The 19,351-nt window shown below is 49.0% G+C and overlaps 1 protein-coding gene across 1 annotated transcript; it reads right to left on the reverse strand.

Moving 5' to 3' along the window:
* Positions 1-11,370: 11,370 nt before the first annotated feature.
* Positions 11,371-18,999, reverse strand: KLK5 (kallikrein related peptidase 5). The gene is made up of 6 exons (XM_058529984.1): positions 18,898-18,999; positions 18,529-18,609; positions 16,314-16,578; positions 15,130-15,386; positions 14,865-14,998; positions 11,371-11,843 (listed from the first exon to the last, which is right to left on the reverse strand). Exons 2-6 carry the CDS (start codon positions 18,596-18,598, stop codon positions 11,688-11,690), a joined length of 882 nt encoding a protein of 293 aa, XP_058385967.1. The 5' UTR covers positions 18,599-18,609; positions 18,898-18,999; the 3' UTR covers positions 11,371-11,687.
* Between the last annotated feature and the right edge of the window lie 352 nt (positions 19,000-19,351).

The raw sequence follows: 19,351 nt of genomic DNA on the forward strand, positions 1-19,351 counted from the left end.
TAAGGGTTCCAGCCTTGACCTTTCAGCATCCTGGTCTCTAAAGACCCTCCCCGTCTCCCACTCCTCTTCGCCGGGAGAGGCCCCGCCTGCAGGGCACACTGCCGATCCTCCCTCCTCCTCCCCATCACCTCCCTCCTCCTCCACCCCTGTCTCCTGGGGAGGCCCCCAGGGCCCCCACCCTTCTCACTATTGAGAGCAGCGATCCACTTCCTCCACCCCCACCACCGAGCCCCACCGCACGCCCCGCTCGGCGGATCTGCAGCCCCAGAGGCGCCTCCCCGCCCCCGCCCCGCGGACAGCGCTCACCCTCCCCCGCCCGCCGCGCGAGGACAGAGGAGGGCGGGGCAGCGCGGGGGCCGGGCGGAGGCCGGTGCCGGGAAGCAGAGCGGCGTTCACGACAGTCCAGTGCGCCTGCGCGCGCTGCGCCTCGCGGAGCGCCCGGTAACGGCTCCCTGGCTCCCTCCCGCGCGGCTCCTGCTCTGTGACGAGTTACCGCCCCAGCGAGGCCTCTGTCGGCCAGCCCATGGCAAACAAACGCCTCCCAAGCACTCTGTCCTCTTATCCCGGTTTGTTCACCTTCGTGGCGTGTAATGCCCCCGTGGAAATACGAAACACATACGTGCTTATTGTCTTTCTCCCTTTTTACAGGAGACGGACACGCATTGACTTGTCCAATGCTGCAGTCTGGGAACCTAGGACAGTGCCTGGCACAGAGTGGTGCGCAACAAGCGTTTGTTGAATGAATGAATGAATGAATGTCCAGGGGAGAGAGGATAGCAGCTTGGGGCTAAGGTGGTGGCAATTAAGATGGAGAAGAACTCAGCCACTGCAACTCACCCAGACACACATCTGATTTTCCCCCAACACTTTGAGTATGAACATTTTCAAACATACAACAGAGTTAAATTTACAGCCACGTGTCTATTGACCTTCCAGCCATCCATCTGTCCATCCGTCCATCCACCTACCTGTCCGTGTGTCCGTCCGTCCGTCTGTCCGTCCGTCCATCCATCCATCCATGCATCCATCCGTCTTTCCATCCGTCTCTCCATCCGTCCATCCACCCATTCCTCCATCCGTCCATCTGTCCATCTATCCATCTGTCCGTCCATCCATCTTATTTTTGATGCATTTCATAGTAAGTCACAGACGTCAGTACACTTCATTCTAAACACTCAAACATATATGTCATTGACTATACTGCAAACCTTATGTTTCTTTTTAAAGGCAAAACGCACATACAATGAAATGCACAAAACCTAAGCTGTACTTTTCAGTGAGATATGACAAATGCACACACCTGTGTGACCCAAACCCCTATCAGTACGTGGAACATCTACCATCACCCCAGAAAGCTCTCTCATGTCAATTTCCAGTCAATCCCAGCCCCGACCCCCAGAGGCAAGCAGCGTTCTGATTTCTTTCCACCATAGACTACTGTTGCTTGTTCTAGAACGTCATAGAAATGGAGACATAGGTATGGAGTCTTTGTGTAAGGCTTCTCTCATCTTGAGTTCACTCATGTAGCACCAGTTTGTTCCTTTTAATGGCAGAGGCACATCCCGTTATTTGAATACACCACAGTTGGTTTATCCTTTCTCTGCTTGATGGACCCCTGGGCTGCTTCCATTCTGGGGCTGCTAACAACATCTGTGTAAAATCTTCATATGGACACATGCTTTCATTTCTTTTGGAGAAATACCTATGAGTGGGATTGCTGGGCATAGAGTAGGCTGTGTTTAGTGTTATAAGAAACTGCCAGACCTTTTTCCAAAGAGGTTACACCATTTTATGCTCCCACTAACACTGTCTGGGAATTCTGGTTGTTCTACCCCTCCACTACATTTTGGAGTTTGGGGAATATAAAACATTTTTTTAGCCAATCTGATGAGTGTGTAGTAGTGTCTGATTGTGGTTTTAAGTAGAATTTCTCTCATGACTGAAGATGTAGTGCATCTTTCCCTATAGGTATTGACCTTTTGTTGTAGCTCGTTGTAAAGTAGACCTATGTTTAACTTCCTCCTCTAGAGGAAAATGGCCTTGAGATATTCTAATGCCCATATCTAACTTACATAGAAGGATCAACCTTCCCATGTATATGAATTTCCTAGGGCTGCTGTAACAAAGTACCACAAACTGGGTGACTTAAAACAACATAAATTTGTTGTCTTACAGTTATGGAGGCCGGAAGTCTGAAATCGAGGTGTCAGGAGGGCCATGCTCCCTCTGAGACTGGGTAGAATCTTTCCTTGACTCTTCCAACTTCTGGTGGTGACCTTCAATCCTTGGCATTCCTTGCAGCTGCATCACTCCAGTCCGTGCTTCTGTCTTCACATGGCCTTCTCCCCTGTGTGTCTGTCTTCACATCGTCTTCCTTCTTGTTATAAAGACACTAGTCATATGGACACTAGTCCATTCTCCTCTAGTATGACCTCATCTTAACTAATTACATCTGCAATGACCCTATTTCCAAATAAGGAAATATTCTGAGGTCCTGGGGATCGGGACCTCAACATATCTTTTTGGGGACACAATTTAACCCATAACACCATGGATTTGGTAACCTTCCCCCTAAATTGCGTCCAGGCTCCATCTGGGAAACAGTGATGTGTCTTGAAAATGGTAGAACATTTTTTCAGCACCAACTCTGGGGCAGGCACTGTGCATGAGGTGCAGTTGTCATATCTGTGTTACAGGTAAGGAGTCTGACCCATCCACTGCTCAGGGAAGTCAAGTAACTTGCCCAAACTTAGCCCGAGAACTGGCGTCCAGGAATGTGGGACTCCAAATTGCGCACGGATTTCCCAGGTCAGTTCTTCAACAGGCCTCAAGGTGGCGCCGCAGAGCAAATGATGGATTCTAATACCTGGGGTTTAAGATGCTTCCTGGGTGCTTAGCGGCGCCTTTCAAACTTTGAACGCGCACGCAAATCGCCAGAGGTGGTGTTAAAATGCAACTCCCGATTCAGTTGGTCTGAGGAGAGGCCAAGAATTTACGCGTCTAACAAACTGCCAGGGGATGCTGATACAGCAAGGGCTTGCGAATCAGTGGCTCTCTTCACATCTGTGTGGGCAGCTCAGGGAACTCCAGGACTGTAGTATCAACGTTCATCATCATCACAGAAACGACTGTCCTTACGTGCTCATTCTGTGCCAAGCTCTGTGCTCTTGCCTTTATGTGCATTCTCTCCTGTAATGCTCACGGCAGTCCTATGTGGTAGCCCCATGTTACAGAACAGGAAACGGGTGCAGATCTGAGCCCAGCCAGTCCGCTGCAAGTGTTACCGCGTTACTGCAGGACAGACACTATCCCTGGGGGACTCAGCTCAGGGCCTGGGGAAAGAAAGGTGGGTGCTCTGGAGGTCTGGCTGCAGGGCCAACTAGTGGGGGTGGGGGCCACTTAGGCTGCTGGAAGTGGAGGGAGACCAAGAAAAAGAGTCAGCAAAAGAACCCTGGATCCAGGACTGCCTCCCTTAAAACTCTCACCGCAGGAGTCCTTCCTTCCTCCCTCTCTGTCTCTTTGTATCTGCCTCTCTCGTCTATCTATCTATCTATCATCTATCTATCTATCTATCTATCTATCTATCTATCTTCCTATCTATCTATCTATCTATCATCTATCTATCTATCTATCTATCTATCTATCTATCTATCTATCACCTATCTTCTATCTATCATCTGTCTATCTATCTATCTATCTATCTATCTTCTATCTATCTATCTATCTATCTATCTATCTATCTATCTATCTATCACCTATCTTCTATCTATCTATCATCTATCTATCTATCTATCTATCTATCTATCTATCTATCTATCATCTATCTTCTATCTATCTATCATCTATCTATCTATCATCTATCTTCTATCTATCTATCTATCTATCTATCTATCTATCTATCTATCATCTATCTTCTATCTATCTATCTATCTATCTATCTATCTATCTATCTATCTATCAATCATCTATCTTCTATCTATATATCATCTATCTTCTATCTATCTATCTATCTATCTATCTATCTATCTATCTATCTATATCATCTATCTTCTATCTATCTATCTATCTATCTATCTATCTATCTATCATCTATCTTCTATCTATCTATCTATCTATCTATCTATCTATCTATCTATCTATCATCTATCTTCTATCTATCTATCTATCTATCTATCTATCTATCTATCTATCTATCATCTATCACCTATGTGTCATCTATCACTTATCTATCTATTTATCTATCTATCGCCTGTGTATCTTCTATCTGTCTATATCTATCATCTCTCTCTCTCTCTCTCTCTCAGTGTTACTGAGTCCCGCTCTCCATCTCTCTCTTTCTTCAGAACCTATCTCTATGGTTCTGTTTCAGTCTCTCTCTCTTTCAAGCTCCCTAAAGCTGTCTCTCCTCTGAGTCTCTCAGCCTCTCTCTCTGAGTCTCTTCAAATCTGAATCTGTATGTCTTTAAATCTCTTCTAGTCTCTCTTTCTTTAAAGCTCTCTGTCTCTCTCTCTTCCTCCCTCCCTTCTCCTTCTCCCTCTCTCTTTCCCTCTCCCCTTCCTGCTTCCTCCCCCCCCCACTCCCTCCTTCCTGCTTCTCCCTCCCCTCCTCTCCCTCCCTCCTCCTCATCAATCTCCCTGGCCTGGCCCTAGTCGTTGTGCTGCTTTTATTGGCTCTGAGCGCAGTGTGGTTTCGGGCACAGGCTCTGGACTCCTATTCCCTTGATTCACATTCCTGCTCTGCCACATACTCGCTGCAGAAATTGAGCCAAATTCACCCAACCTCACTGCCTCTCAGCCTCCTGGCTTGTGGAGAGCCTTCCTCCTGAGGTTGCTGTCAGAACCAGGAGGGGCAGTCATGCAATGAATGCAGTGAGGTGTCTGGCTCTCAATAAATGGTAGCTGTCATCACCACCATCATTATTATTATTACTAATAAAAGGTAACCCACAGCCAGCCTCTCCGCAGTCAGCAATTAGATGCTTATCTGGTGTGTGGAATGCAGAGGGAAGGTCCTCCCACCGACAAATTGGGGCCACTCCCTGATCTGGTCCACCCCAAGAGCGAAGGTGCTGGGTGGAGGATGCACCAGCTTTCTGAGGCACGCCCGAAGACACTGTTCACACTTAGTCACGAGCTCTTGGAGATCCTGAGCCAATTCTGTGCATTTCAGTGGGTGGGGGTGGGGGTGGGGGACAGAATTAACTGAGAATCAGTTACAGTTGGGTTAGGTTAAGCATCTGATTAAACAAGTCAAGAATACAAAATAGTATCAGAAGTTGGCCACAGTGAGCAGAAACACACACACACACACACACACACACACACAGCTTCCCTAGCCCTGCAGGGCCTCAGCCCCTGACACCATCCATGCAAAGTGCGGCTTGACAATTTGACACGGTTATTTTTTACTCCTTTTAGACCTTAGGCACAGAGGTCGAATATCATATATATCATTATCATCACTGGTTTGTACAGAATCCCCCTTTTATTCTCCCTCCCCTCCCTTTCCTTCCTTTCTTCTTCCCACCCTCCCTCAGTTTTACAAAATGTGTAGTGTGGTTCTCATGCATGTGTAATTTTAATTTATGTAATTGGTGTTGGATTATATATCTCATTCTATTCTTCTTCTTTTTTTTTTTTGTGAGGAAGATCAGCCCTGAGCTAACATCCATGCCAATCCTCCTCTTTTTGCTGAGGAAGACCGGCTCTGAGCTAACGTCTATTGCCAATCTTCCTCCTCTTTTTTCCCCAAAGCCCCAGTAGATAGTTGTATGTCATAGTTGCACATCCTTCTAGTTGCTGTATGTGGGACGAGGCCTCAGCATGGGGGGAGAAGCGGTGCGTCGGTGAGCGCCTGGGATCCGAAACCGGGCCACCAGTAGCGGAGCGCGTGCACTTAACCACTAAGCAGCAGGGCCAGCCCCCTCTCAGTCTATTCTAAATCGCCTTTCAAAGAGCGCTGTGTTTTTAAGACCCATCCGTGCTGTATGTGTTCATACATCTGCCCCATTGCATCGAAGTGCTTTGCAGGAACTCCACACATTTACCCAACAATCCCCCCGGTGATGGACACACCATGGCTGCCAAGTCCCAGCCACCACAAAGAACACTGCAAGGCAAGCCCTTGTACGTGTCCCCTTGTGGGTGTGTAGGAATTTCTCTGGGATGTATAGCCAGGAGAGAGATTGCTGAGTCACAGGAGGTATGTATACTTAATTTGATGAAACACTGCCAGATCTTTCCTCAGAACTGGAGGCACCACACTTGCTGGAGTAGCCCCTGAACGTTCTAATGTCCGTACATCTCTGACATCACTCGACACTATCCATCCTTCTAATTTTCTCTAGCCTAATTGGTGTAAAGTGATATCTCATTATTGTTTCAATTTACATTTCTCTAATAACTAATGAGTTTGAACATCCCCTCATATGCATGATAGCTTTTCAAGTTCTGCTTCTGTAAACTGCCTGTTCATATCCTTTACTAATTTTCCCAAAAAGGTGTCTATCTGTTTTCTTATTAATTCACAGGTGCTTTTGCATATTATAGATATTAGTCCCTTGTCCCTTTCCATATTAAAATAACTTTTCATATTCTGATAAATGCCTATTAATGGTCCATTTTACCCTCCTTTAAACCCAAACGCTTAATTTTGACATAGTCAAACTAATCAATGTCTTGTCCTGTGATCTGTGCTTTTGAAGTCTTAAGAAGTCGTTCCCCATCACAGAGACTGAAAGATAGTCTCCTTTATTTTCTTCTATTAACTTTATAAATGTATCTTTCACATGCTGGTCTTTAATACATCTGGAGTCCACCATCCTGTGTGGTGTCAGGTAGGAATCTAGCTTTATTTTTCTCTGCATGGTAAGTCAAATTCCTCAACACCATTTACTAAGCATACCATTTCCCCCCATTAATGTGGGTTGCTAGGGCCGACCCCGTGGCTTAGCGGTTAAGTGCGCACGCTCCGCTACTGGCGGCCCGGGTTTGGATCCTGGGTGCGCACCGACGCACCACTTCTCTGGCCATGCTGAGCCCGCGTCCCCCACACAGCAACTAGAAGGATGTGCAACTATGACATACAACTATCTACTGGGGCTTTGGGGTGGGGGGGAAGGAGGATTGGGAATAGATGTTAGCTCAGAGCCGGTCTTCCTCAGCAAAAAGAGGAGGATTAGCATGGATGTTAGCTCAGGGCTGATCTTCCTCACACACACACACAAAATTGGGGTTGCTATTTTATCATACTTTATATATATTATGTAATGTTATATTGAGTTCCCATGCATCTCTTTCTGAGCTCTCTCTTCTGTGTTGCTGGTTCATTTGTCTATTCTTGCACTAATACCACACGTTTAAAACTACTACGTAATTTTGTTTTGTAGTATGTCTTAATATCTAGTAGGGCAAGAAGCTTATTTCTTGCACCACCACAGCCCTATTCTCCTCACCACTTACATCACCATGCAGGAAATAAACTGATCCTCTCCACCCTTAATAGGAACTATTTACAAACATCTGTCCCCTCCTGTTCTGGGGCAAGCCTCCATATTATGAAAGACACATCTTCATCCAGGAAAAGAAAGTCCAACCTGCCCAGGAAAATCTGCACGATGTCTTAGCTCAGCGCTTAGTTCCTTGAAACCTCATTTTCCCATCATCTCCTCTGTATCAGCATACCAAAAACCAACTACAGTAGCCCAGACCCCTCGGTTTTGTTCTCTCTCTTTCAAGCCCGGATACTGGGAGTCCATGCCTGGAGCAGGTGTTTCAGCAAGTCGCCAGAGTGTGGCTTTCTTCTTGCTTCTTGTGGGCCCATTTTTGTCCTGGGCTTTTATCCTCATGGCGCAAAGTGGCTGGGCCACCTCCGGGTACCCATATTAATGCCTTCCCTTTTATCAAAAACACAAGGACTTGCAAGGAAAACCCAGCCATTAGGTCTCAGCTTACATCTTATTGCTTAGATCTGCATCACCCGGCCACCCAGAAGTAAGGTGAAGATCCTTATCTCGGTCACGTGACACCCTCAGCAATAACTGGGCTTGGGTGGTGATGCAGTGGGGAGCATGATGACTAGTGCATCTCAATTTTGCTCAGCTCGCCCTGAGCTAAGTCAGGCAGGTTCACAATACATCGACCTCTGCCTTCTGACCCACATAGCTCCCTTCTCATCTCCTGCTCACCCTCGTGCCTAAACCTGACTCTAGATGCATCCGGGCTCTGCCATTAGGAGGAGGAAACATGAGGATGGGGCGGGTGGAGAATCAAGCACATTGCTTCTCTTAAACTCTTTTCATCGTAATTTTAGCAAATGTTACATCAGCACACGACCTTTAAAACTGTGGAAGAAACTAGAAACTACCCGAATGCCCATTCATAGTAAAAATGGGTCAATAAATTGGAATACATTGACACATATGAATGAAATGTTCAAAACTATAAACAAAAATCTGGAAGAACCGTACAAATATAATATGGAGCAAAACAAACCAAATGCAAGATAATGCACTGTGTGAGTTTATTTATATAACTTTATTATATTTCTATAAATCTGTCTAGGTAAATACATTTATATTTCTTTATAGAAAGTCCATAAACGGGCAAAACTGATGGTGATAGATATTAGGAAGGTCGCTACACTTGGGGGTAGTGACTCTGAGGGGGGCCCTAGCTGGTCTTCCGGGGAGCTGATCATGTTCTGTTGCTCCAACTGGGTGCTGGTTACAGGATGTGTTCCGTTTTGTGAAAATTCATTGAGTTTAGGGCACTTAGGTGCACACTTAAGTATGTACCTTATCCTTCAATGGAAAGTTAATTTATATTGCTGAAAGGACGCCTACAGAAGACACCATTGGTTGTTTACCCAACATCCATCTTTCTCCCCTTCTTTGATAAGAGAATTCTCATTTCATTCAAGGAGCAGCCTCTCCTCACATCTACAGGATTCAGGGGGAGTTCTGGTGTCAATCTCAGAAAATGAATCCTGATTGGTGCAAATCAACCATGTCAATCTCACTTTCCCTGACCTGTGATTGGTTTAGGAAAGGACATGTGACCCAATTCTGGCCAATAAGAACGAAGGAAATTCTCCAGGGGCAGTTTCTAGAAAAGTGTCATCCTTCTTAAAAAGAGACTGGGTACAGTTATTGATCTTGAAGACGATGGGAGAGAGGAGGGAGAATCAAGAGTGGCAGAGGGAAATGGAACTGGAGCCCTGAGATCCTGTGCTTGGAGCTGCTCTTACATTTCTTGGCATGTGAGGTTAAAACTTTAATTACTATTTAAGAGTGTGAATTTTCTCTTGTTGCCAAAAGTAGATTATCTAACAACGTTTTGGAAAATATGCTCAAGAACAGCTCACGTCACCATCTGGCTTAAAAACCTCCAGTGGCTCCCGAACCTCTTAAGAAAAACAAAGACTCATGCTTCCGGGCACAGTGATCTTTCCGTTCCTGGGAAACACCCAGCCTGCCCCATCTCAGAGCCTTCGCACTTCTCCTTCTCTCTGGAACACCAGGGCCCCCAGATATTTACAAGGCTCCTCACTTTTCATCCTGTAGGTCTCAGCTCAAATGCCACCTCCTCTGAGAGGTCCTTCATGTTAGTTTTCCTGTTGCTGCTCTGACAAATTATCACAAACTTAGTGGCCTGAAACAACATAAATTTACCCTCCTATAGTTCTGGAGGCCAGAAGTCCAAAATGTTGTCTCCCTGGGTTACAATCAAGGCATTGGCAGGCAAGGATGCATTCCTTCTAGAGCCTCTAGGAGAGAGTCCATTCCTGTGCCCTTTCCAGCTCCTTGAGGCCACCTGCATTCCTAGGCTCATGTCCCCTTCCTTCATCTTCAAAACCAGCAGCGTAGCATCTTCCAGTCTCTCTCTCATTCTGACTCCCTGCCTCCTTCTCATAAGGACCCTTGGGATTATAATGGTCCCACCTAGATAATCCAGGATAATCTCTCCATCTCAAGATCCTTAATTTAATCACACCTGCAAAGTCCCTTTGCCACATAAGGTCGCATATTCACAGGTTCCAGGGATTAGGATGTGGACATCTTCGGGGGGGCTGGCATACTGCTCCCTAACACCCTCCTTGACCATCCAATATAAATAGACCCCCTTTCCCCAACATTCCTTCTCTTTCCTCATGCCCTGTTCTCATTTTATTCATATCACTTCCATAGCCATTATAGTACATAATGTATTTGTCTATCTCTTTATTGTCTGTCGTCCTCAACTAGAACAGGAGCTCCATGAGGCAGGAGTTTTTTTCTCTGTTTTGCCCATTGCAGTATCCCTAGCACCTGGAACCAACTGTTCCTGGTTCACAAAGTAGCCACTCCATCAATATTTGTGGAGAAAATAAAAAGCAGTGTGGAAACTAATGAAAGAAACCTTAACTACGTGGGAGTCAGGAAGGCCTGTAGGGGGAGCTCTAATGCCCTATCACACATCGTCAATTACACCAAACAGGAAGAGACAGACTCCTGCATCTTCATGGGAAGTAAGACTACTTTATTGCTGAAGCAAGATTTCTCTCCCCACCCGGCAACAGCCCAGCCAATGAGAAACACTGCAGCTCAGCCAATGAGAAACACCACAGCTCAGCCAATGAGAAACACCTCAGCTCAGCCAATGAGAAAAGCTGCAGCTCAGCCAACGAGAAATGCCACAGCTCAGCCAATGAGAAAAGCTGCAGCTCAGCCAATGAGAAAAGCCACAGCTCAGCCAATGAGAAATGCCACAGCTCAGCCAATGAGAAAAGCTGCAGCTCAGCCAATAAGAAGCAGTTGCTGCCCTAAACTGTTACTGTCCCCCAATGGACTTTCCTTTAGAACAGCCCCTCCCCACTCCCCCTTTTTCTCTATAAAAGGAACTCCCTGCCTTTGTTTACTGGATTTGCCTATGATTCACCATAGCATGCACAACTCAATTTGCAATTCTTTTGGCTATTCCCAAATAAACTCATTTTGAGATAAAATAATGGGCAAATTTGCTTTCTTTTTTTTAGCTAGAGGAAGATGGATCCTGAGCTAGCATCTGTGCCCATCTTCCTCTGATTCGTATGTGGGGTGCCACCACAGCATGGCTTGTTGAGTGGTGTATAGGTCTGTGCCCAGGATCTGAAACCATGAACCCCGGGCCACTGAAGTGGGGCACACGAACTCAACCACTATGCCACCAGGCCAGCCTCAAAAGTTGCTTTTTTTAAGCTGACAGCAGCTTGAGCGGATCTGTGTTTCTTGCAACCGAAATAACCCAATAGAGCAAACACAGTAGTGCAGAGGAGAGACGTAACTTGTTCCCGGCTGCCCCGCCATTCAGTGGGTGGTGAAAGGAGGTGACCACACACACAGCCCCTTCTCCTCAGATGCTTTATTTCTGGGACCAAATTTGGGTCACAGTTGCAGAGAAGGGATGGACTCTGGGACTGAGGAAGGAAGCAGTGAGGAAGGAAGGAAGGTGATCATTCTGGGGGCTGTCTCCAGGGTCTGACTAGAGAGACAGGGTCAGTCATGGTTGGGGAAATGGGACTCTGACTCCAGGAGGCTCAGGGAGCTGGAGAGATCAACCATCTCGACAACCTCACGAAGGAATGGGGGTCTGGAAGGAGGGTCAGGGTCCCTGCAAGGGTGGGGACTTGCAAAGGACCTGGGGCGCCAGAATGGCAGGTCTTGGGATGACTCAAGAGTTGGAGCGGATGGTGTCCTGGATCCACTTGGTGAACCGGCAGAGGTTGGTGTAGACGCCGGGCCTGTTGGGCTTGCCACAAGGCAAGTCTCCCCAGGACACGAGGCCCTGTAGGTAGCCGTTGCAGACCACGGGGCCCCCGGAATCACCCTGCGGTGGAGAAAGGGAGGCACAGAGAGGCAGAGATGTGGGTAGGTGGAGGGAGGGAGACACACAGATGAAGAAGAACCAGGGCAACAAGAGATAGAGACAGAGGGGTAAAAAGCAGAGGGATGAAGAGAACCAGGAAAAGACAAAGAAGGAGGCACAGGTAAAAAGAGAAAGACAGAGGGGGAGAATGTTAATATTGCACCTCAAGTCCAACCTTTAGAAACCCCCTGTGTCCTTCTCTACTCCCCTCCAACCTCTTCTCTGTCTGTCTCCCTTATTGCGTGTGTCTCTATTTCTCTCTCTCTCTCTCCCCTCCAGCCTTTGAATACCTTATTTCTCTTACTGGACACTCCCCTTCCCTTCCTCCCTCTTCACTCATCCTTCACATCAGCCCTTGTACTTATACCTCACTTTTGCAGAAAGGCAGATCTCAGCCCCGGATGAGGGTTTCTTAACCTGGACCACACTGACATTGGGGCCAGATAATTCTTTGCTGTGGGGGGCTGTCCTGTGCATTGTAAGATGTTTAACAGCATCCTTGACCTCTACCCACTCGATGCTAGTAACCTCCCCTCCCCCTGGACACAGCTGTGACAACCAAAAATATCGCCAGGCATCGCCATATGTCCCCTGGGTGGTGGGGAGCAGAATCACTCCCTGGTTGAGACCCACTTCCTTTGGACTAATGTGGGTTGCCTGTGCTTAATTGCCCATAACTCCCTGTAATTACCCTCCTATAATAATATTCACCACTCTTTACTGTCATTTCTTTTTCACGTTTATGCAAAATACATAAAACGTATAAAGTATAAAGAAGCAAAAAGAAACCTAGGACCTGGCTTCTTTCCCATTCGCAGACATCGTTCCAGGCAAAGGAGCTTGGCAGACTGGAGCTCTGAATTTCAACTTTCTTGTGCTTTAACTTCTCTCATGATTTTTTAATACCCTATGCAGAGTTTCTTTTGAGAGGCAGTTAGTTAACTGCTCCAAGCCTTGGCTCCTTGCCTGTAAAATAGAGCTAATAATAATGACGAAATGAGTTAATGAGCTGATGCACGTGAACCACTTAAAAGAGTGTCCAACAATTAGTTCGCTGCTATTATTAGACTATGAGTATTAGTATTGTTGTGGCTATTATTGCTTGCTTTTAGTGGACACACCCAGACCACACGCTGGCATAAAAAAACTACTTGAGGTCTGCAAAAAAAAACCAAGGCACTAACCTCGGCTACAGAAAGGCTAAATGGTTTAAAATGCTGACATTCGAATTAGATGTGCTTTCTTCTTCTGCTAAAAATCCCCCCACTCACCCCTCTCTCCAGATGTGTGTGCTTCCAGTGTTAAGTGGGGACGGAGATGAAAGTGGGAGACCTGGGAAGTGGTTGCAATTGTCAGGTGTCTAAAGTTTTGAGGGTCGCTTCTCACAGCCTTCAGAGTGAGGCTGGGGTGCTGTCTGAGCTCACAGTTTCCTAAAGGCCATTGTGACTGAAGCATCCATCTCGCAAGCAGAGAGCTCATTAATTTACATCCCTCTTGAACCCTTGCGGGCCTGAATACAGGGAAGGGTCCTGATCGCTGTGAGAGTTTAATTTTAATTTCTGTCATCCTCAACAGAGATAGCTTCCATGAGAATGTAGAGAAGCTCTGTGTTGGGGATCAAGAAATATTTCCTGAACATTGGCCCCCACCTGTCTCTCCAGGCTCAACTCTTATTGCCCCCGCCCCCCATGTGCTGTCTCCTAAACATACTGGCTTTTTTCCTATTCTTTGCGTCAGCCAAATTCCTCCCTGCCTCAGGGCCTTTGCACAAGCTTTTCTTTCCCTTAACCTTCGCAAGGCTGGCTCCTTTGTGTCATTCAGTCTCTGTTCAGATGCCACATCTTCGAGGAGGCCCTCCAACCACCCTTTTGAATATTGCCCCCCATCACTTGCTATTATAAAGATAAGTTTTATTTTCTCTATAGCCTTTACCACTCTCTGAAATTACCCTATTTATGCAGGTTCTTGATCATAGGATTTTTTACCTTTTTGCTCCTCTAATCCTTCCAACAACTTTGTAGTCAGTCCTCTATTAAATATTTTCTTTCTTTCTTTCTTTCTTTTATTTTGCTGAGGAAGATTGGACCTGAGCTAACTTCTGCACCCATCTTCCTCTATTTTGTAGATGGGACGCCTGCCACAGCACAGCTTGATCAGCAGTGTGTAGGTCCGCGCCCCAGATCCAGACCTGTGAACCCCGGGCCACTGAAGTGCAGCTCCCAATGTAACCACTAGGCCACGGGGCCAGCCCCAATATTTTCTCTTTTTAAATACCTACCACGAGTTTCTGTCTTCCTTCCTCAAGACATTTTATTAGCATTTGTCGGAAAACTTTCAAACTACAGATTTTGTGGGAACAAGACCCTTGACTGCCATCTGCCTGAAATTTGCCAAAATAAACCAGACAAAACTGTGATGTCTATCATGTGAAGGGTGCCCCTTAGATGTGATATCTTTTTGCAGTGCACAACCTGCTCCACCATACAGAACAGCCTTGATCTCTCCCTCTAGACCTGTGCTGTCTAATACAGGAGCCACTAGATACACGGGGCCACTGAGCACTTGAAACACACCTAGCCCAAATTGAGATAGGCTGTCCGTGTGAGAATACACACTGGCTTTCAAAGACTTACTATGAAAAAAGTGTAAACTATCTCATTCATAATTGTTTTACATTAATTACATTTTGAAATGATGGTACTTGGGATACATGGGGTTAAATAGAATAGAGTATTAAAATAGCTAATTTCATCTCTCTCTTTTTACTTTTTTAATTGTAGCTACTAGAAAATTTAAAATCACATGTACAGCTCATATTCTATTTTTATTGGATGGCACTGGACCAGAATAAGAACTCCATGAGAACACGGGTCCTAACTGGTTTGGTCATCGCTGGATTCCCAGCACTTAGCAAGGTTCCGGGTTATGCAGACGGTACTCCATGTGCATCTGCTGAGTGAATGGAGGAGTCTCGAGCCTTACCTGGCAGGAGTCTTTGCCCACCTCGTCACCAGCACAGAACATAGTCTTGTCTATCTGTCCCGGGTAAGCCTTCCTGCACCTTTCGTCACTTAGCACAGTGATGTCCAAACACTGAAGGACCTTGGGGTAGTGAACTGTCAAACAGAGACACACAGTGCAGAGCCACAGTGAGCAGCGGAGAAAGATGGGGAAGGGCAGAGTGCTCAGAGGCAGAGCGGGGAGAAGGCAGACACGGGTGGGCATCAAGAGGGACGTGGACGCTCACCCTGGGGGCTGCTGGTCGTTCCCCATCCAGATACCAAGCAGCTGGTCCCAGCAGTCGGACAGTGGGAGGAGATGTTGATGGGCTTGACACTCGGAGTCTCGCGGATTCTTCTGTTCAGTTTGATGAGCATGAGGTCATTGGAGTGGCTGGGGTGGGAGTAACCCGGGTGGGGGATGGATTTGATCCCCTGGAACATCTGCTGCCCGGATTCGTAGATGGGATCCAGGTAATGGTGGCCAAGACGGATTCTGAAAAGTCTGAGGAAGACGGTGCCAATCACCCCCACCCCTGATCCCTATGCACATATCCAGTGCCAACTGCAGCCCCAAACCTAGCCCCAAGCCCAACTCCACTGCATCCTCAACCCAGCCCCAATACCATCTTTATCACCAACCCCATGCCTATCCCCGCCCCAATCACACTTCCAAACCCATCCCCAACCCTAATCCTTTCCCCACAGAGAAACTACCAACATAGGCATTCCCAACCCCAAATCTAACCATCCCCAACCTCAACTCCAACCACCTCCAACCTCCCCTGAACTCTAATCCCAACCGCATCCTCAATCCCAGATCTATTCCCAATTGCAACTCCATCCTAACTCCATGTTTATCTCCACCCCATCCCAGTCTCCATTCACCTCCAATTCTGGAGCCAATCGTGATTCCATCCCTGGCCCAAACCATCAGCATATGCATGTCCATCCCCAAATCCAACCCATTCCCAACCCCCAACCCAACCCTCACCCCAACCCTAATCCTTTCCCTACCCCCACATCATCAACATGTGCATTCCCAACTCCAAATCCAGCCATCTCCAATCCCATTCCTAACCCTACCACACCCCATCGTCAACCACACAACTATTTCCAATCCCCATCCCATCTTCACCCCCACCCCACCCCCAATTCTAAAGCCAGTCTGAATCGCATCACCATTCCAAACCATTCAACATGTGGATTCCTGACCTCCAATCCAGCGGATCCCTAACTCCCATCCCCTACCACAACCTTCTCCCCAACCTAACCCTACCTCCCCATTCTCCTCTCCAACTCCATCCTTAATCTACCTCCTCCTGCTCCCTCATCCCCCACCCATCCCCGCCAGACCCTCACCTCCCTGCCCCCTCCCCCATCCACCCTTCTCTGGACCCTCCCCAGCCCTCCTCCTGGAGCCCACACTCACTGCTTCCGACAGTGGGCAGCCGTGAGCAGCCACTGCGGATTCACCAGCACGGCCCCACAGTAGAGCTGGTTGGTGTGCCTCAAGAGTGCACCCTGCCACGGCTGGCTGTTCTTCCTGCAGCTGGTCCCATTCATGATGCGGGGGCCCCTGCCGTCGTCCGCCCGGGTGCCCTCCCCGGCCCCGGGTCCAAAGCCCCCGGTGTTCCCAGCAGGGCCCGGGGCAGAGGGTTTGTCGCAGGAAGCAACATCATTTGCAAGAACAGGCTCTGGGGGCAAAAAAAATGGGCAGGAAGGGGCTCAGGGGCGGAGCTTGGACTCAAGGGATGGACATTAGACTCAAGAGAGGGGACCAGCCCGAGGATGTCTGATTTCTGACGGGGGCTGATGTTGAGAGGGCGGGACCAGGGCTCTGGAGGCGGAGCCCGGAGAGTAAACGTGGAACCGCTGATGAGGGAGCGAGCGGGGGAAATCAAGGACAGAGTCCAGGGTCGGGTGGTGAGGCTGGACTCCAACTGGACCTCAAGATTCCTGGGAGTGCATAGAGCTCAGGGGGTGGGACCGGAGAGGGTGAAACTGCACAACCTCAGGGGCGGAGCCAGGGCTCAGGGGGTGGAGCCTGGGGGTGGGCAGCGAGCAGGGCGTTAGGGGCGGGACCTGGGCTCAAGAAGTTGGGTCAGGCCTCAGTGAATGGGGTCAAGGCTGGAGGCGGCAGAGTCTGAGATGTGGGAGGGGCTTGGAATGACGGGTAGGGCCAAGGGCAGGGTCATGTGGGGGAGTCGATGCTATACACAGCCCTGACTTTGGGGGAGGAGCTAGGGGCGAGGGTCCAGGAGTTGAGGACAGGATGGGGGTGAAGCTTGGCCAAAAGGGGGAGAGTCGTAGAGGCGGGGCCTGACTGGGGGAGGGGCACAGTCCAAGGGGACCCTGACCTTAGATAAAGTCCAGACTAGGGGTGTGGTTGAGGGAAAGGGGCAGAGTCAGAGCTCGTGGGCAGGGCGAGAGTTGGGGGAGCAGAACGAGGTAGGGGGCTCAGTTTGGGGGGCCCCATGGAGGAGGAGAGCAGGGCTGTTTTTCTGAATTCTCAAGCACACATACGCCTCCTGAATCTTCCTGCCAAGACTCTCCTCCCACTCACAGACCTACAGACAGACAGATACCCCACTCCATCACCATTCCCCACCGTGGTCGGATCACTCGTTCATGTTCTTGCCGGCGACTGGGAGAAGCGAAGCCTTCATTTACACACACACTCCAAGACACATGCACACAACTGCTGTCATAGACGAGCACACATGCCAGTATACAGGCAGACACGCATCGTCTCCACAGGGACAGCTGCACACACTCCCCAGGGACACACATTAAGGGGCACCCACGCACAGTGTCTCAGTGACAGGCACATATGCAGCATATGCATATATGTAGAGACTACACTCACACTTCTGCACACAGGCACGTTGGCATGGTGACACGATCACACCCAGTGGACCCAGCATGGCACAGTACCAGCCACGTAGCAGCATCCACCTTCACACAGCCACTGCCTCATAGTGAAAGCCACTTCTGCACACTCCATCCCTCCAGGCAGCAACAGGAACTCCACACACACAGCTGCACCGTCACACAACAGCCCCCTACAAACACGCAGTCACATACACTCACCTGTACGTAGACCCTCAAGCAACTCCATGGCCACACACAATTTTGCAATCCCACCATCACAAACAGCTCCACACAAGCACCTAGCCACACATTTTCATGGTGATGAACACTTTTGTCACACGAAATCCAGTGACACAGTGACAGGAACCCCAGACACCAATAGTCATACCCAAAGCCCAGTATCCACACACAGTAGCATTCACAGCAAGCAGACAGTCACCCACATAGTGACTGAGCCACACACGGTCTTAGACACACACATCCAGTCACATAATCACATATACAGCCTCAGAGGGTAGTCCCACCTGTCACTTGATGTGGGAGAAGGCACCTCACACACACACACACACACACACACACACACAGATGGTTGCAATCACACAACCACGCACAATTGCACGATCACAAATACAGACATGGGCTCACATTGACCCGGTCCGAGAGCCATACCCAACCCCACGCAGCCCCCGGGGATAGACACTCCAGGATCACACAGAGTCACCCACAGCCACACACAGTTAACCAGTTCACACACAGGTGGGGGTTCTGGTTACCTGTGACCCTCAGAATCAGGGCTATCAGGGCACAGACCATCCATGTCCAGGGGGGTCCTGCTGTAGCCATGGCCACTGCACCTGGTGGGAGGAGGACGGGGGGGGGGGGGGGGGGGGGTGAGGATGCCCAAGGGATTCTGGGAGTCCCTATCTCTTCTTTTCCTCTCCTGTCCCGTCTCCCAGGGCAGAGAGGACATTGCCCACCATGGGCGCTGAGTCCAGACCCAGGGACTATGGAGTTCAGGGGAGTCGACATCCAGCACCCTCCAGTCGGGGCGAGGAGGGAAGATAGAAAGATGGGGGTGCATTCCAGACCAGAGCCAGATAGGCAGACACATCTCTCTCCCTGTCCCCCTTCCCAGGCCTCACCTGCCGCGTCCCCCAGGTAGGGGGTGGGGAACCCGCTCCCAGCTCAGCTGCAGACTCCTGAGGCGTGCGCCGTCCCGCCGCCGCCTCCTCGGCTCCGGGCGCGCGGCCTGGGTTATAACCACCCACTGATCCCCGGGGCGCATTCTCAGGGAGTGAGGCGCCGTGCCGGGGCTTAGCAACCACTCTTCCTGCTTCCCTCCACCTCCGCCCCCAGAATACCCGCCACCCAGTCCCGAAGGCCACTCCCTACCTCCCTGGTCCGCGGATGGGGAGGGGTCTCCGCAGGTCTGGACCATCCTCCCCGGCCCCCCCAGCCTTGCGCTCGGGCATCTCTGCAGCTCCGGGGCGCCCTTCTTGGAGCCAGGATTTTTCTTTCTTTTCTGCGCCTTCTGCTCAGCCCGCCTCCTCCCTCCCGCTCATTATCGTCTTTGCCTCTGTTTTTTTCCTCAGACTC

The sequence above is a fragment of the Diceros bicornis genome, chromosome 34, assembly GCF_020826845.1.
Source record: "Diceros bicornis minor isolate mBicDic1 chromosome 34, mDicBic1.mat.cur, whole genome shotgun sequence".
NCBI classification, from domain to species: domain Eukaryota; kingdom Metazoa; phylum Chordata; class Mammalia; order Perissodactyla; family Rhinocerotidae; genus Diceros; species Diceros bicornis.